The sequence below is a fragment of the Eubalaena glacialis genome, chromosome 10 (genome assembly GCF_028564815.1).
Source record: "Eubalaena glacialis isolate mEubGla1 chromosome 10, mEubGla1.1.hap2.+ XY, whole genome shotgun sequence".
Lineage (NCBI taxonomy): Eukaryota > Metazoa > Chordata > Mammalia > Artiodactyla > Balaenidae > Eubalaena > Eubalaena glacialis.
In genome coordinates, this window is record NC_083725.1 from 60,491,300 (window position 1) to 60,509,866 (window position 18,567).

The 18,567-nt window shown below is 47.4% G+C and overlaps 1 protein-coding gene across 1 annotated transcript; it reads left to right on the forward strand.

Annotated features, from left to right (window-relative positions):
• The first annotated feature begins 706 nt into the window (after positions 1-706).
• Positions 707-2,147, forward strand: FAM181B (family with sequence similarity 181 member B). The gene has a single exon (XM_061202798.1). The coding sequence runs from the start codon at positions 707-709 to the stop codon at positions 1,985-1,987; it is 1,281 nt and encodes a 426-aa protein (XP_061058781.1). The 3' UTR covers positions 1,988-2,147.
• The last annotated feature ends 16,420 nt before the right edge of the window (positions 2,148-18,567 follow it).

Consider the following 18,567-nt stretch of genomic DNA (forward strand, 5'->3'; position numbering starts at 1 on the left):
TTTGTCAAGGGCTTAGGAATGGCTTTGGAGTCAGCCTGGACTGGATATAGCTTTGGCCGACTCACTGAAACTCTCTAAGGCTCAGTTTCCTCATTTGTTAGATGGTGATAATAATACTGATACGTACTTTACAGGACTATTGTTCAAAGGTTAAATGAGGAAATGCATGGACAGTGCCTGGCATAAGCAAGCTCCCCGTAGCTGATGGCTACTATTGTTACCAGAGCTGGGACTGAAACCCACGGGTCTGGACTCTTCCCTTCTCAGCCTCAGGGAGAGTGCCCAGCGCCAGGGCGTGGTTGTATCGGAGCTGGAGTCTGAGGACGCGCCATCCCATCCTCACGTCTTGCGGTTGGAGCTAGCCAAGAGAAACGCGCGGGGCTAAGGGAAACTAAGGGGTTAAGGCGATGGGCTTGAGAAAGCCCAGAAAACTAGAAAAGCGACCCCCTCACCCCCACCCCTGGCTTAGCCCAGCTAAGTAAGCCCCTCCCCTTCGCCACCGGGGCGGTCGCCGCGCGCTCCCTCCCTCCGCCCCTCGCTTACAAGACCTAATGAGCTCCCCCGGGAGGCCGAGCAGCGAGCCCGGCCCCAAGCGAGGAAGCTGCGCCGCGCGCACCGCGCCAGGGCGGGAGCCGGGCCTGGGTGGCGGGCGGGAAGCGGCCGGGGGCGCACGGGCGGCGCTGCGGGCCGCCCGGGAGCCGCGGCGATGGCAGTCCAGGCGGCGCTCCTCAGCACGCACCCCTTCGTCCCCTTCGGCTTCGGGGGCTCCCCTGACGGGCTGGGAGGCGCCTTCGGAGCCCTGGACAAGGGTTGCTGTTTCGAGGACGAGGAGACCGGGACACCGGCGGGCGCGCTGCTGGCGGGCGCCGAGGGCGGGGACGTGCGCGAGGCCACCCGCGACCTGCTCAGCTTCATCGACTCGGCGTCCAGCAACATCAAGCTGGCGTTGGACAAGCCCGGCAAGTCGAAGCGGAAGGTGAACCACCGCAAGTACCTGCAGAAGCAGATCAAGCGTTGCAGCGGCCTCATGGGCGCCGCGCCCCCGGGCCCGCCCTCCCCGGGCGCCGCCGACACGCCCGCCAAGCGGCCGCTCGCAGCCGCCAGCGCCCAGACGGTCCCGGTCCAGGCCCACGGCAAGGCGGCCCCCCGGCGGGAGGCGTCGCAGGCCGCGGCGGCCGCCAGCCTGCAAAGCCGGAGCCTGGCCGCGCTCTTCGACTCGCTGCGCCACGTCCCCGGGGGCGCAGATCCTGCCGGGGCTGCGGAGGCGGCGACCGCGGCCGGGCTCGTGGGAGCGGGCGCTGGGGGCTTGGGAGGGGACGCGGCCGGCCCCGCAGGGGGTCCGGCCGTCCCCGGCGCCAGGAAGGTCCCGCTGCGGGCTCGCAACCTGCCCCCGTCCTTCTTCACCGAGCCGTCCCGGGCGGGCGGCGGCGGGTGCGGCCCGTCGGGGCCCGGCGTGAGCTTGGGCGACCTGGAGAAGGGTGCCGAGGCCGCGGAGTTCTTCGAGCTGCTGGGGCCCGACTACGGCGCCGGCACCGAGGCGGGCGTCTTGCTCGCCGCGGAACCTCTCGATGTGTTCCTCACCGGAGCCGCCGTCCTAAGGGGACCCCCGGATTTGGAGCCCGGCCTCTTTGAGCCGCCACCCGCGATGGGGGGGAGCCTACTGTACCCCGAGCCCTGGAGCGCCCCGGGCGGCCCCACGACCAAGAAGTCACCCCTGGCTGCCCCCCGTGGTGGCTTGACCTTGAACGAGCCCTTGCGCCCCCTGTACCCAGCCGCCGCGGACTCTCCGGGCGGGGACGACGGGCCCGGCCTTTTGGCCTCTTTCACCCCCTTCTTCTCAGACTGCGCTCTGCCCCCGCCACCCCCGCCCCCGCAGGTGTCCTACGACTACAGCGCGGGCTACAGCCGCACGGCGTACGCCAGCCTTTGGAGACCGGACGGGATTTGGGAAGGGGCGCCCGGAGAGGAGGGGGCGCACCGGGACTGACTGCGCGGTACCCTTCTCCCCCAGTGGAGACTGCTGTGGAGGCGGCCGCCTCTGGGTCTCTCCCAAGCCTAGAGAACGATGGGCAAATGCACGTGGAGTTGAAACGGGATTTTAAAAATTCAGTTAATAAAAGAAACTTAAGAAAAAGAGCTGAAGAGAAGTTGGGGGTTGTTTTAATCACAGCCTCGTGTTTAAAAAAAAAAAAAAAAAGCCGTTGGAAGGTTCTTACCGGATCAGACAAGCCAAGAAATCAAGACGGGATTTGGGGAATGGGGTGGGGATGGCGGAAGGGGCAGGAGGTGGCTTCTGTAGCCACCTGTCCCTTCTCCAACTTTTCAGCAAAAGGTCAGTGTATTTAGTGTGCTTGCCCCCTCCAAACAGTGCCCTGGGCCCTCCCCTGCCCTCTCCTTAGAGTGCGTTATGAATTAAAGTCTGTATTGAAAAGAATGGAGCAGAGGTATGTTGTTATTGATTTGGGTGTTGTCTTAGAGGACGGTTTCCTGTGTGGTCTCTGCCTTGTTAGGTGAGAGTGTTATTGAGGACGTGAGGCCAGTGGGCACTGCCGACCTCCCCTGTGCTGGCCCCGGGTATGCGTCTGTCACTTTTCCTCTTAGGTTTCTTCAGGCTCCCTTCTTTCTTCCATCTCTTTAACTTTCCCACTCTTATCAGTGCCCTTGTTCACTTTTCCTTCTCTGGCCTCTCATTGCTCTGTCTGTTTTTTCCTGTGGGCTTTTCTTGCAAATTTCTGATGTAGGAGGCTTAAATTTAGCAAACCTGGGGTCCATTTCTCTCCTTTTCCCATTCTTCAACCACTTTGGGAGGGGGAGACTGGGCAAGTTATAACATCTTTGCATCGAAGTTTCTTTATCTGAGAGGGTGGGGATGACGATATTCCTCTACTTTTCACTTCTTCACAGCTTGTTGTGTAGCTCAGAGGGAAAATACATAACATGCCTTGAGCACCTCACCCCCAGGCCAGTGCTTGATTGGTTCTGCAGGTATATATACTTTATATAACTATATAAATGTTTTCTACATGTGGAAGCCATTAGGACTGTAAGTCCCATGCTCTTTGTTGGTCCATCTATTTGCCTGGTGATTGCCCTTTCCCTTACAAGCTGTACACTCTCTCTACCCTCTGTCATCCTGTTCCACTCTGCCCCCCCCCCGTTGGTTTCTGCCTCCCTGTGCTTCCTCACACCCTTATACCCACATTCTCTCCATGAAAGGGAATAGTGAAGGTGTGAAGTTTCCCAAAGAGACTCTTCCCTGGATAGCAGGTTTGATGAATGGAATCTGAAGGGGCCCTGGAGTCTGATCCGTTCATCAGAGGGAGATTGGGGAAAAATCAGAAATGTTTTAACCAGCCATGAAGTGGCAGAGAGGACTCATGGCATATCAGGATCATTGAAGGGCAGAGGAGGAAAGACTGGGTGGGAAGTGAGCCGCTGGAAAGAAAAAAGTGAGCCCTTCAGTTCTGCAGCCTTGCCGGTGAAAATGTCCGTAGAGACCAACACCCAGACAATACGAGATGTTGCCTACTGGTTATGTTGCAGAGGAGAGACAGCTGCCTCTGTTCAGGCAGCCAAGATAGATTGTAAGAGTATCCACATGTGAGAAAGTTGAAACCCAGTGTTATGTAAAAGATTTTAAAATCTAGATCAGTGTTTGTCCAAATCAAAAGTACTGCGATCTTTTCAGAAAAGAATTTGGGAAAAAAACAAAAGATACTGAGCCATGGTAGGCAGCTTTCAATGCTATCCCTGAGTCACTTTCTTCTGAATAAACCCTGTCTTAAGAAAGCACCACAAGAAATACAGCAGAGAGTCCTGTTAACTATGAAAAGAACGTTTGCAAGTTTAGAAACTTGGTGTCTATTAAATGGCAAGGTGCTGACAAATGATTAATTCCATTGTGCTAGCAGAATATTATTCAGCAATTATTTAATTTATTGAAATGACTTTATGCTGTTATGATCCCCATTTGAAAAGTGAGGCTCAGACAGGTTAAATAACTTGCCAAAAGCAAGTAGTGGGTCCAAGATCCAGATCTGTAAGTGTCCTGCCACCGAGACCTGTCAGTTACTTTGCTTCTGCCGTGCTTTGTTAGTGTGTATGGTTTCCAGTCCCCTGCATTATGCTACTAGCAGGGATTCAACATCACCACCATTGACATTTTGGGCAGGTTAATTCTTTGCTGTGGGGACTGCCCTGTGCATAGTAGGATGTTTAGCAGCATCCCTGGCCTCTACCCACTAGATGCCAATAGCACTCCCCTACTTGTGCCAATCAAAAATATCTCCATTACCACAAATCCCCTGGGGGGCAAAATTGCTACCAGTTGAAAACCACTATGCTAGACAAATATATAAGCAGCATCTGTGGGGTGCCTGGCACTTTCACGTACATGACCTCATTTAATACTTACAAAGGTTTGTGCTTAGGTATTGTTAGTATCCTCACTGTTACAGGTGAAAAGTAAGAAGGGCAAAGGGAGGGGCGAAATCAATCAGCTTAGCTACATCTCATCTCTGCTAATTTACCAGCCATGGACTAGCTAACTGTATTGAAACGAAGTCTTCCCCTTGGCTAAATTGGATAACTATCCCAAAGGGTTATCATGAGGATTTGGCATAGGGTATGTATAAATGCCCACCACCAGAGAAAGAGAGTTCTTAGTACCAGGCAGCCAAGTCTTGGCATTATGTCAAGGTTCCAAACCATCCAGGATGCCAAGAATGTGTGCTTGGCCCCTATGTAGCCTCCAAATTGCACCATCTCTGATTCCTCTTCTCCCCATGTTGCTTTCCAGTCTGAGCTCATGTATGCCTGACTGTGCCACCTACCACAGTACAGTAAGGAGTGCCCATTAATAATAGTCCTGCCAAAGGCTGAGTATATTTTTTGCTTCCTCTCATGTTTCATTTTCTCCTGAAGCCTGCTAGAAAGTATTTTTGTCTCCTGTCTAGCCATGTACTTGCCCATAGACAAGTCTTTTTAAGTGCAATGGTAGATATTTTTCAAGACTGGAAATATGTTATAATATGCTTGTAGTTGTATGACTTTGGACAGGCTGGGGATCTTAGCCTAGCTGGTGATAATAATTACGTTATATGCTGCGTATTCAGGATTCCCCATCTCAGCTGGGCATTCCTGGGTTCTTGGAATGTGTTTTACTGTTTTCTTACATCTCCAAGCCTTTGCTCATCTCCATTCAAGCCTCAACCCCACCCCTCTCCTCACTCCGCATCCTGACAAGATGGAAAGCATCTGTTGTAATCCCCCTCCATTTCCCATTCCCACTTTCACACATGGGATTTTCTCTCAGGCAGGTGGGACCTTCTTCTACCCTCAGGACTCAGCATCCTGCCTCTTCTACTTCATGAGGACAAGATGCTGCTCCAGCAATTATCCTTAGTCTCCTATATCTCCAGCCTCATCCTCACTTTTTCCTTTCATTATAGAAATAAGCCTTCAGCATGGTTTAAAAAATAAGAAAGAGGGGGAATAAAGAGGTGAAAAATTCTCTCGACCCTGTTTCCTTCTCTAGATATTACTCTATCTTCTTCTCTTTAGACTTGAGTCTCTCAGAAAAAGAATCCACACTTTTTTGCCTTCATCTCACCTGCTATTTAAACCTTAACTATTTTGAGTCCTAAGGTGACCAAACATCCCAGCATGCATAGGACTGTCCCAGACAGAGTTATTTTGCCTGGAGCAGTGTGTTTGGTGGCAGGCATAGAGGATATTATGACATGCTTTCAATCATTTGTTCCACCCATAGATTGTGACCAGAATTTTCCTCTGTGAGATTAACAATAACTAGAAGCCCTGTTCTCAATGAATCTAAAATTGAGTTGGACAGTTCAGACTATAGGTACAAGAGATGTTCAGTGCCAATATGAGAGTGAAGAAGCAATACAGGAAAATAATCTGAGGGATGTCACAAAGTACTCGATAGTTTAATTCCTAAATGAATAGTATAGGCAGGTTTTTTTTTGCTTACAAAATGTGATGTTACTAGAAACATATTCCAGGTTGAGAAACACCATATTTATTTTTTCATAGAATGTGATGGCAGGGATGAAGAGGAGAGAGAGTGAGAGAGAGAGAGAGAGAGAGAGAAAGGAGGGAGAATATGTGGCTAGATTCCTGGCAATGGACTCAAGATCCACTTATTACCTAGAATAAATGTTATGGGTTGGATTGTGTTCCCTCAAAAAGATATGTTGAAGTCCTAACTCCCAGGCCCTCAGAATGTGACCTTATTCGGAAATAGGGTCTTACCTAATCAGAGGTTATCAAGTTAAAATGAGGTCACTAGGGTGGGAGCTATTCCAATATGACTGGTGTTCTTATAAAAAGGAGAAATTTGGACACAGAGACAGACGCAAAGAGAGAAGACAATGTGAAGATACGAAGGGAGAAGACAGCCATGTGACTGGAGTGATGCATCTACAAGCTAAGGAGTGCCAAGGATTGCCCACAAACACCAGAATCTAGAAGAGGCAAGGAAGCATCTCTCTCTAGCACCTTCATAGAGACCCTACCGACACCTTGATTTCAGACTGCTAGGCTCCAGAACTGTGAGACAATACATTTCTATTGTTTTAAGCCAATTAGAGGCACTTTGTTATAGCAGTCCTAGGATACTAATAAAGTAATGAACACTATGACAAGCAAAATTAAATCCTATTTATTGGGCCACACAAAGTTTTTTTTTTTTTTTTTGCGTGCTTAAACAAGACTTATGTAACTATACCATATTTTATTTCATTTCACTTCATTTCATTTTAGGAAATACTAGGAAAGGGACTCTGAACAGATGTAACACAACCTCTAGAAGCTGTCCACAATTTGAGGGATAGACTGTCAGCAGCCAAGAATGCTAGGGAACAGACTGAGCAGCTCAGTTCATGCCCAGGCTTGGTCAGAATGGGGTGCATCTGGCAGAGACTGCTGACTTGTTACGCACTCTGAGGCTCTTGTTGAACCTCATTACATCCAGTGTCACTTGGCTGCAAATCCTCAGCCTCTGGGCCAGGAAGAACCTACCCTGACAGTGCAAGGGGGCCTGCTCCTCACCAAGAAGTGGGTCTACTGGACAAGCATCTGTGTGCTCAAGTTGGTGCAGCCTTTCCCCTGTCTTCCTTGGTGTGTGCTTGATCGGTATGGCACTGCTTTTGCCCTGTCTCCCACTCATGTTCGGCTGTGTCTGGAGCTCTACTGGGACACCCAGTTCACTTCGCAGGGGCCTGGCCCTTTGTTTTCACTAGACTTGAGGCTTGTGAACGCAGGCATTGTGTGTGTCCTGTTCATTGTTGTACTTCCAGGGACTATCTGTGTCTGACATACAGGGACTCAAACACTTATCAAGTGAACAAATTGCCAGCGCTCCTTGCTATTGGCCAGACTCTGTCCTTCCTTGCTACCAAATTCTCTGCCAGCTCCAGCCACTACTTCAAGATGCCTTCGAAGATGGCTTGGAACTAAAATGCTGCCTCTCATGTAACTGCCGTTCCTGGATTCTAACAGCTCTGAATGTCTTACCTGCCCCTCTCATCCTCTCTTCCCCTCAACACATTTCCAAGTCCAAGTCCCACTTGCCTCTGGGACCTTGTGACTAAGCTGCTTTCCTAGATCCTGATCCTAATCAGTATCTCTAGCCCTGTTCCACTTTCTTTGTAATATTTACCCCACGAAAGACCCCCACTTTTCATTTCCCAAAAGGAGAAGTTTTTGTTAAAGTCAGAAATTAGTAGAATTTTTAAAAACACGTGAAATTAACTGTATAAGTCATGATTCTATGTGTTTGGCAGCAGTGTAAAAATAACTATTTTTTTCAAGGTAGAAAACAGTAGTAAAGAAATATCATTCAGGAGGAGGGATGTCAGCGAGATGACGGAATAGGTGGTCCCAGTTTGTCTCCTTCACAGAAAGACCAACTAGCAACTGTGCACAACAAGACACCTCTGAAGATTCCAGAACCCAGGAGTGGGGTTGAAGCATACCCTTGGATCACAGAAACCAGGAAACACTGCATTAGAAGGGTAAGGGCAGGACTTCCCTTTGACTGCATTGCCCCTCCCCCAGGCTGGCCTGGCTCTGTACCTAGAAGGTCCCCCCAGGGCCTACAACTTCTCCTGTGGGAAAAAGAGAGTTCAAGGTGGACATCCAGCTTCCCCAGCATTCCAGGATGCTTCCCAGGAGGCCCACTGCAGTCTTGCCTTACAGGAATCACTGGAGGAATCAGTAGGGTTAGACCAGCAGGGATCAGCTAGAGACGGAGAAGGGGATGAGGCTCATAGTAAGCAGCATGTGGGTCTTGGCCGACTGTGTTCCTGCTAGTGGCGGCACCTGAGCAGAGAGCCCAGCTGGTGGCCATGCCTATCCACAGAGCTGAGGTAGCGGCCCTGTCTGGCCAGGGAGCTCTTTGGGCAGTTCTGTCCAGTTTGGGTCCACAGCCAATGGGCTGTCCAGCTGTAGATCTCATTCTATGGCCCCACCTGGACAGGGTGTCAAGCCCTCAGCCCGGCCTGGTTGCTGAGCATAGCCTCCAGCCCTGCCTGACAAGAGGGCATGGGGAGAGAACCCTGAGCAGCCTCCGAGCCCAGTTTACTGCCCTGTTTGGGCAGGGAGCCAAGCCAGCAGCCCTACATAGCATCAGAGCACAGACTGTGGCCTCACCCAACCAGAGAGGCTGGGCACTAATCCCGCCCAGCCTCAGAGCCTAAGGCCCAGGTTGATTTTTGAGCATAGCTGGTGGCCCAACCCAGTCAGGGAGCCGGGCCAGCAGCAGAGCACAGCCAGCCGCCTGTCCAACTGTGGATGACAGCCTGTGGCCCTACCAAACTATGGGACACAGCCTGTGGCCCTGTCTGATCATACAGTCAAGCCAGCTGCATTTTATGAGGCTAGCATCTCCCTGATACCCCTCAACTGAAAAACAATGCGCAACCTAAAAGTTGAGAGTTATGTTTTATTCAGCAGGCAAAACTGAGGACTTAAGCCTGGGACACAGCATCTCAGAGACTGCTTCCAAAGAGGTAAGGGAGGAGTCGGGATATGTGGGAGTTTTTGCCACAAAGACCAGGTAGTTGGAACATCAAAAGATTGCTGTTAACTGAAGAAAACCAGACATCTCAAGTTAAGGAATTTAGTGCTTTTCTATGTGTGGGAAGATGCAAGGGTCTGGACTCACTGAAATCATTCCTTTGATATGCATGTCAGCTATCTGGGGCCAGTATCCCGCACTTTCTCACCCTGAATCCCCTCAGGGTGCGTAGTTGGGGGTGAGGGCTTGGCTATGGGCAGCCTATTTGTCTCCATCCTGAGTTCCCTCAGGGCTCACCGTCTGGGTGGCTGTAGTGGCTTTATGGCTGCAACATCCTTTTTTTACTGATATGGCAGGCAACAATTTTTTCATTGACATACCAAAGCCAGATAACAACACTCTATGAAGAGAAAATTAAAGGCCATATCCCTGAGGAATATTGAAGCAAAATCCTCAACAAAATATTAGCAAATCAAATTCAACGGTACATTAAAAGGATCATACATTATGATTAAATGCAATTTTTTCCATCAATCAGTTCATGCCTGACCAGGAGAATCCCTAGTATCTACCTTCACAGAAGACAAGAACACAATAACAGCATGCAGGAAGCAGGGACTCGGAGCAGGAGTGGTCTAACTTGCATGAACAAAACCACAATTTGGGGACAACTACAGCTAGGTTTCTTTATGTTTAATTAATTCCTCAACCACCTACTGCCTTATTTGCATGAATTCTTAGTATCTCTCTGCTCACCCCAGAGCATGCCAGAACCTGGAGGCTTACACGGTCCAATAGACATATAGTCCAAAAAGGGGATTCAGACTGGCTTTGCCATTCAAGTGAATCTAGAACTGGGGTCTCTAAATCTGCTACCGTCATTGCTTGTCATGTAGCTCGGTTTCACAGAGTTGTACAGATCATATACACTGTGGAGCTTACACATCCAAGGAGATTAGTGGAAACTAAAATCCAGCCCCTGCTTACTCTTGGGCCACTAAACTGGCACCCAAGGAAGGGGATGCCTTCTTCATTTTAAATTTGTACAAAGACGCTAAATAGGTAGCTCTGACCCTGGGTGTCACCACTGAAAACTGGTCTTACTCAGAAGAACAGACCTGTTGGTGCAGCTGAACCCATTTGCTGCAAAAGTGCCATGTGCATTGTGGGAAGACAATCTCCTCCCAGGAGCACCAGGTCAGGACTAGTCTGGAACCGCTACCTCAGGGACCAGCACCACCAACACTCTCCTTCTCTCTTTCTAGGATCTACTTGGGTCATCAGCTTTTCCTTTTAAACCCTTTCCCTGAACTATGGGTGTTATGGATTGAATGTGTGTGTCCCCCCCAAATCCGTATGTTGAAACCTTAATCTCCAATGTCGTGGTATTTGGAGTTGGGGACTTTGGGAGTTAATTAGGTCATGAGGATGGCGCTTTTATGAATGGAATTAGTGCCCTTAAAAGAAGAGGCAAGAAAGCTAGCTCACTCTCTTCCTCTTCCTCTACTGTGAGGACACAGAAAGAAGCAGGGGCCCTACCAAGAACCCCACCATGCTGGCACCCTGATCTCAAACTTTCTGCCTCTGGAACTAGGAGAAATAAGTGTCTATGGTTTAAGCCGCCCATTCTATGGTAACTGTTATAGCCGCCCGAGCTGACTAAGGCAATGGGGCCCCTCATTTTTAAGGGAGGCTTCCTCAGGGTTCACAGTTGATTTCCTGTTCCAACCTATTCTTTTTTTTTTTTTTTTTAATTTTATTTATTTAGTTTTGGCTGCATTGGGTCTTCGTTGCTGTGCATGAGCTTTCTCTAGTTGTGGCGAGCGGGGCCTACTCTTCGTTGCGGTGTGTGGGCTTCTCATTGCGGTGGCTTCTCTTGTTGCAGAGCATGGGCTCTAGGCATGTGGGCTTCAGTAGTTGTGGCACACGGGTTTAGTTGCTCCGCAGCATGTGGGATCTTCCCGGACCAGGGCTCGAACCCATGTCCCCTGCGTTGGCAGGCGGATTCTTAACCACTGCACCACCAGGGAAGTTCCCCAGCCTATTCTAATCTAGCTGGCAACTCCTACCTTCTGGTAGGGGCCACTGTGGGTGGGTCCTGGCTACATTTCTTAGGTGGTCTGAATGTTGAGGGGCATCTTTGGAGCCAGGCAGTCAGACAGAACTGAATGTTAATTCCTGCATTGCTCTCTTAGCTGTGTGCCCTTGGGCAGAATAGTAAACCAGAGCCTCAGCTTTCTCTTCTGTCAAATGGCAATAATGATATCACATAGGGTTGTGGCTCCATTAGATGATGTATATAGAGATGCAGGCAATACATAAAGACCCTTTTAAACCTGTCACTCTTATTGTAACTACTATTGCCCAGAGAGGCCTCAGTAGAGAGCAGGAAAAGTGCCTCAGACTTTGTGGTCGTTTCTCTTCCCTGCATCCAGTGAGGAAGGGCTCTGGATGCCCCGTGATTTTCATCTCAGGATTTAAAAGGTCACTGGAAGCTCTGGCACTGAAAACGCCCGATCCCTCCACAATGACTCGGAATCCGTGACTAACGGGCCCCTTCACATGAGCTGGTTCCTAAAGAAGCGATGGCGGCGGAAGGAGCCTTTACCCCAGAAGACAAAACAAAACCGGCACAAAGGACTCGCAGCGGCGGCGGGCGGGAGTGGTGCATCCTGCCCACGCTCTGCGCTCTGGTCCTTCTCCCGGCCGGGCCTCCCTCCGAGGGCCCGATGGCGGGTGGTCAGCTTTGTGCCCGGGGAGGTGCAGGACGCCCGGGTCCTGGGTGCGGAGTGCTGCTCAGAATCCGATCTCTCAATCAATTCTGCCCGTGACAACAGGATTTCATTGCTTGGCAGGGGACCAAAGTGCCCAGAGAACCCCGGACACGTTTGAACAGCAGCCCAGCACTCGGGCGGAATCTGAATCACCTTGGCAAAGGCCCGGGTCATGGGTGGCTGCCAGAGCAGCCGCTCTTACCCTCCGGTGGCATGAGGAAACAGGGAGCCTGCAGTCTGACCTTAATTACTGTCTTCTCTCTGAGCGGAGGTAGGGGTGGGGAGCTTACCTTAGCTCCTATGTGCCACTGTACACCAACGGCCAAGAGCAAACGGGAACACACTGGAGACTTGGGAAACAATCACAGCTACACCAGCTGCGCCTGGACCTGCACTGGGCACAGACCCAGGCAGACCTGTGCTGAATTCTGTTCCGGCCTTTTCCTAGTGATGCCATTGGTTGTTACAGAACCTTTCTGAGTGTTGGTTTTCTCATCTGGAGAGTGCGAATAAAAACATTCCCTGCTGTTCAGGGCAGGTCTGACCATAAGAAATCATGTATATAGCTATTGGCAAAGGGTCAGGAACACAGCAGACTCCCAGGCAACAGTCGGTATCCTTGTTTCTTACTGGGATGCAACCAACTCTGCTATTTACAAGCACTGGGTAAGTCATGTCACTTGGCCATTTTTGAGTATCATCTATAAAACGAGGACACTGGTGTCTCCACATGTTGGTTGTGAGATGAACTGAAATGTAAACAGCCTGTCTGCCACAGTGTCTGCAGCATTCACGGCGTTTAGTAAATATTAGCGGAATCTGAAAATCATGGGGTCAGAGAATACAATCCCTTCCTTAGCTGTGGATTTATTTCCATTTCACCTGGAGTCTGAGGAAGATCAAAGTCCTGTTGGCTCTTTAATGGTTTCCAACTCTAAGCTCATGCTTGTAGCTGACTCCTAGGTCAGTTTGATATCATTTCTTCTGCATGAGACTTGTCATTTCCTTTTGGCTAAGGGAAAAGTTTCAAACGTAACAGCAAATCATGGCGAGCAGAATGGTCCTCAGTCCTGGCTGATCTTCAGAATCACCTGCGGTGAGACAAGGGCTTGAAAAACAGCCCCAGCTCCACCAACACTCCCTGAAGTGGCTGGTCCAGCTGGGCCAGGCTTGGAGCCCACTTTGAAGACCACTGTTCTGTGCCATGTGCTTCTCATAGGGCACTGAGGACTGGCTGCTTCTTCTATTGCCTGCTTGCTCCTCAGCCTCTGTCAATACCTTTTTCGTTTTTCTATTTTCTTTATTCACATAGTTGACAAAATGTACAACTAGAGCGTGTACAAGTTAGGGCTAATCTTGACACTGGACAAAGTTATAGGGTCATGTTTGATGGGAGAGAGGAAATAGTTCTTTTCTAAACATTTAAAAAGAATTTAAATATTTATACTCTATGTGGCAGCAAGCGGATAAAATTGGCCTTTGGGCCAATTAAAGTGTTTGGTGTTAAGTTTAAAAAACCTGTTTTAAGAGGAAATCTGGAAATGTGGATTATAGCCTTAGCCCTGTCAAAATGGGCAGGTTCCTAAACTTCCCTGAATCTCAGTATTTTCCTCTGTGAGATGAATATAGTGAAGACACTACTTGTCCTGTTTACTTCATTATGCCATAGTGAGGAGAGAGGGAATTAAAGAATGGGCAGTGTTTTGTAAAATGCAGAGCACAGAACAATGGAAAGAATCACAAGTTCTGCATCTGCCTCTAACTTGCCTTGTGACCTCGGGCAAGTTAATTTTCATTTTAGTCCCTCCATTTCCCCACCTGCAAAGTGGGACCAACAATGCCTAATATCCGCCTCAGTGGGATGTCATGGGGACAAAATAGAGGGTGTTTGTGAAAGCACTTGGAAAAGCTGGAAACCTGTCTTAAATGGCTGTAGTGTTAGAGTCTCCACTTCACGAGGATGAAATGAAGTTAGTGTGGGGCGATGTCCCACTGAGCATCCGGGGCAGAGCTGGGGTTCTAACCAGGCCTGGTGGGCTCAGCGTCTCTGCCTCCGGTGGACATTCCCAGTGCCCTTCATAACTGCGCTGCCTTCTCTTTTCTCTCAGTTGCTAATCTTTCTGAGGTGCAGGCAGGCCCAGACCCATTCTTTGGGTGAGGCCAGGGAGAATAAGTCCATTTACATCTCTGTTCAGGTACTGGAAAATCCTTTTATCCTGCATCGCTGAAAAGCATCTGAGATAAAAACTTGGGGAATCCAAAGGCCTAAAGAGCCACCTAGTGATGACACATGCAAAGGACTCTATCTTTCATCAGTAGCTTCATTGGCATAGAGGTAATAGGGATGCATTTGTTTTCTTCCTCTCTTAAATTTGTGCCTACCCTGGCAACCACCGAACGGAGATTGATGTAACTGTGCCTCTTCTCTGCTTGTAAACTGGATTGCTGAGTGATGCTGAATGAAAGCTGGGAATTCCTGCAGACCTGAACTGCTACAAAGCACGGTTTCCACTCTCAGCTCCCAATTTGTAGTTAGATGCGTGCATGTGACTGAGTTTTAGGTGATGAAATGTGAGTGAAAGTGATGTGCTTCACTTGTAGGTTGGCCCCCTAAAACTTCCCTTGTGTGATCCTCCATGCTTTTTCTCCTTTGTGGTTTGATGCAGATGGGCATGGCAGTCTTGGAATTCATGCTCTGAAGGTGGAGCCACAAGATGAAAGGAATCTAGATCTCCAAGTCATTATTTAGAGGACAGCTGCCAGTCAATGAAGAAAACTTCTTTTGGACTTTATATGAGCAAGAAATAAACCTGTATCGTGCTTCAGCTGTAAGTCATCTTTGCGTTTGTTACAGAAGTTAGAGGGAACTTAACCAATACAGGTGTGCCTGCTGGTTATGCTAATCAGATCAACAATGGGAATTAGAGACAGGTTTACCATGGTTTACCATGAAGCCAATGAAACTGTATATTTAGGGTTCTTCACTTGCACAGGACCCTTCCAGGGCCCAGGGCGTGTGTATCTGCATGTGTGAGTGTGTGTATTTGTGTGTGTGTGGTCCCCTGGCAATGTATTCATATGGTTATGTTTTGTGCAATTTGTAGAAGTAAGATATTCTTAACTGCATGCAGCTGGTTAGGATGACTGTCTCCTACCTTTTCAGCTTCCCTCCATCACAATTTCCTTTGTATTGTATGCTATTGGAGAAGCCATGGGAATTTTTCTTTTAATTTTTATTTATTTAAAAAAAATATTTATATATATATATTTTATCTTTGGCTGCGTTGGGTCTTCATTGCTGCGCGTGGGCTTTCTCTAGTTGCTGTGAGCAGGGGCTACTCTTCGTCGCGGTGCGTGGGCTTCTCATTGTGGCGGTTTCTCTTGCTGCAGAACACGGGCTCTAGGTGCGTGGGCTTCAGTAGTTGTGGCTTGTGGGCTCTAGAGTGCAGGCTCAGTAGTTGGGGTGCATGGGCTTAGTTGCTCCGCGGCATGTGGGATCTTCCTGGACCAGGGATCAAACCCGTGTCCCCTGCATTGGCAGGTGGATTCTTAACTACTGCACCACCAGGGAAGTCCCGGAATATTTTGAATTTAATGGGAAGTTGAGTGGGATACGTTTAGTCTGAGTTTAGTGGATATATTTATGTGGTTTTCTCTCTCTTCCATGGAGAATTAAGTTATTGCTAGTTGTTCAGCATAGGAATGGTTTCCAGGAATACTCATACACTCACTGTGCAGTTGTTAAAAGAAGGTGCACGGTTAGAGGTTGCACTATAATAGAATCTGTTCTAAAGTGCCTGGTCCAGGAAAAATATGAGCAGTAGAGGAGAAACAAGGTTTGATTTCTGTGGAGTCACAAGGCAGTCTGTAGAAATTTCTTCTAATCCATTAGGTATATAAAACTATAGAGTATTCAGTTCTCATTGATGCTTTGTCAAAATTGAATTTCTCTCTTGTCAGAAATATACTTGGTAGTTTTTAAAAAGCATATACAGTTCTAAACACTTTACATGTCTCCTCTTTTTTGACAGGAATAGTTAACTGATAAAACTTTAATATGCATTTAAACTGCTTTTCTGAAAGATGTTTTGGAACATTTCAATAAAGTTGAATTACAGAAATTACAGACTTCTGATATGACCTTATTTTAACAAGTTTAAAGTTAGTTATTTTCAAAGAACTGAGAGAAGATACAGATAAAAATGACAGAATATCAAATATGAAAGTAATAAATAAGATGAGGAAAATAATAAAAAATTATTCTGACTACAAGAAGTGAGTTGAAACAAAATTTTTTTTTTCAGATGATGCCCCAAACAGTAATTCACTAGAAGAGAGAAATTTCAAATAGACGTAACAATTAGGCTCTTGGATTATTTGGTAATCCATTTACTGAAGAGTAGTAAATTATATGAACACATCAGAAAAGATTTAAATTTCTTGATAATTCTAATGTTGAAAAAATAACATACAACTCAAAATACACCAGTACAGCAAGAATATTAACAGCAAACTGGTTAACAAGTATAACAATTCAAGGATGGTTTAAGACTAATCACTGCACAAAAAATCTTGAAATATCTTGAAATCTTAAAGTTCACACATGAAAGAAAATTAACAGAGATTTCCCTAAATTTTGACAGCAATTCTAAAATTTCACGTGACACTATAAGTAACAAGTTGTGAGGGTGAAAGTAACTTTCCTAAAATCAAGAGAAAAAAAATGAATCACCATGCTAGAGGAAAGACTAAATTGTCTATTTTCTCCACAGAAAATAAGATTACAATATCATTGCCGTATGAAGGGGCAATTAAAGAAAACCACTGCCAAAATGTAGGACAAAAGCATTTTGAGAGTGGTTCAGACAAATATTAATTTACTTTTTAGAATTTGTGGTGTTTGTGGCATTTGATAACTTTTATAAATCTGTCATCTGTTGATTTTTTAAAATTTGAAATATTTGCATGGTGATTAATCTCATAAGTGTCTTTTTTTTGAATATTTACTTATTTTTCATTGAAGTATAGCTGATTTACAATATATTAGTTTCAGGTATACAACATAGTGATTCAAAATTTTTATAGATTACATTCTATTTAAAGTTATTATAAAATATTGGCTATATTCCTTGTGCTGTACAATATATCCTTGTACCTTATTTTATACGTAGTAGTTTGTACCTCTTAATGCCCTACCCCTATCTGTCCTTTCCCCCTTCCCTCTCCCCACTAGTAACCACTAGTTTGTCTTTATATCTGTGAATCTGTTTTTCTGTTTTGTTATATTCACTAGTTTGTTGTATTTTATAGTTTCCACATATAAGTAATATTATACTGTATTTGTCTTTCTCTGTCTTATTTCACTTAGCATAATACCCTCCAGGTCCATCTATGTTATTGCAAATGGGAAAATTTCTTTTTATGGCTGAGTGGTATTCCACTGTGTATATATCACATCATTTTCCCCTCCTTTTTTATAAGTTTGTATTCTTTTTCTTGCGAGGGTCCTAAAGTTGTATAAGCTTTGTTCTCTACAAAACCCAAATTCACCCTTGGGCCTGGAACCTGTTGGTACCTTCCCTGAGTGAGGATCAGGGGTGATCTCAATGGCCTGGCCAATGGGAGGCCCTGGAGAAAACAGAGGTTGGGGTACTTATTTCCCTGCCTCCGCCACAAGGGTCTGGGTCTTTGATTCTGGCAGAAGCTGTGCTCCTCTTTGGCTGTATATTAGTTTTCTATCACTGCTGTAACAAATCAGCACATTTAGGGGCTTAAAACGACACCCATTTATCAGCTCACAGTTCTAGAAGTCAGAAGTTCAGGTGGACTCAGCTGGGTTCTCTCTTCAGGGTCTCATAAGCCTGAAATCAAGGTGTCAGCTGGGTTGGGTTCTTATCTGGAGGCTCACGATGGAGGTGGGGATGTCTGCTTCCAAGCTCATTCAGGCTGGCAGAATCTAGCTCCCGCCACTGCAGGACTGAGGTCCTGTTTCCTGGCTGGCTGTCTGCCCAGCTGCCCACTCCTCCTGGAGACTGTCTGCATCCTTCCCACATTACCGCTCCATCTTCAAGCCAGCAATGGTAGGTCAAGTCCTCAAAGTTTGAATCTTTCTGGCTTCTCCTCCTACCTTCTTCTCTTACCAGGTAGAGAAAACTCTCTGCTTTTAAATGCTTGTGTGATTAGATTCAGCTCACCTAGGTAATCTCCCTTAGTTAAGGCCACTGGTGCCACATGACATAACACAATCTCAGGAGGTATAGCTCATCACATTTAGAGGTTCCGGAGGTGAGAGTGTAAAATCTTGGGGCCACTCCTAGAAATTTTGCCTACCACAGGCTGCCTTTCCTGCTTGGTGGTCCTACTCCGGGGCTCCAGCTTGGTCCAAGTTCTGCTACCACTGTTTTTCTTTCATGCCTGGGGTGGTGAAGCCTTCCTGCTGCAACTAGTGCCTGGCTCTTCATCCATCACCAGTTCCCTTACCTCCACCCACATATCTGTAGGTAGGACCTTTGTAAAACTCTCTTCATTTTCTTCCTTTGGGCATATCATCTGTTTACTGTGGAGACTCTGACTGATGGAGCTGGGAAAACATAGTTTGATGAGATGCTGTTACTCTTGTGTTTTCCTTATACACAGAGAGGATGTTAGATCTTAGGCCCGAGGAAACCCATAGGGAGAGGAAGGAATTTTGCTACTGTGGACTCTGAGATTAAGACTGTATTGTTCCACAGGTGCTGAGGATGAAGTCTGGTA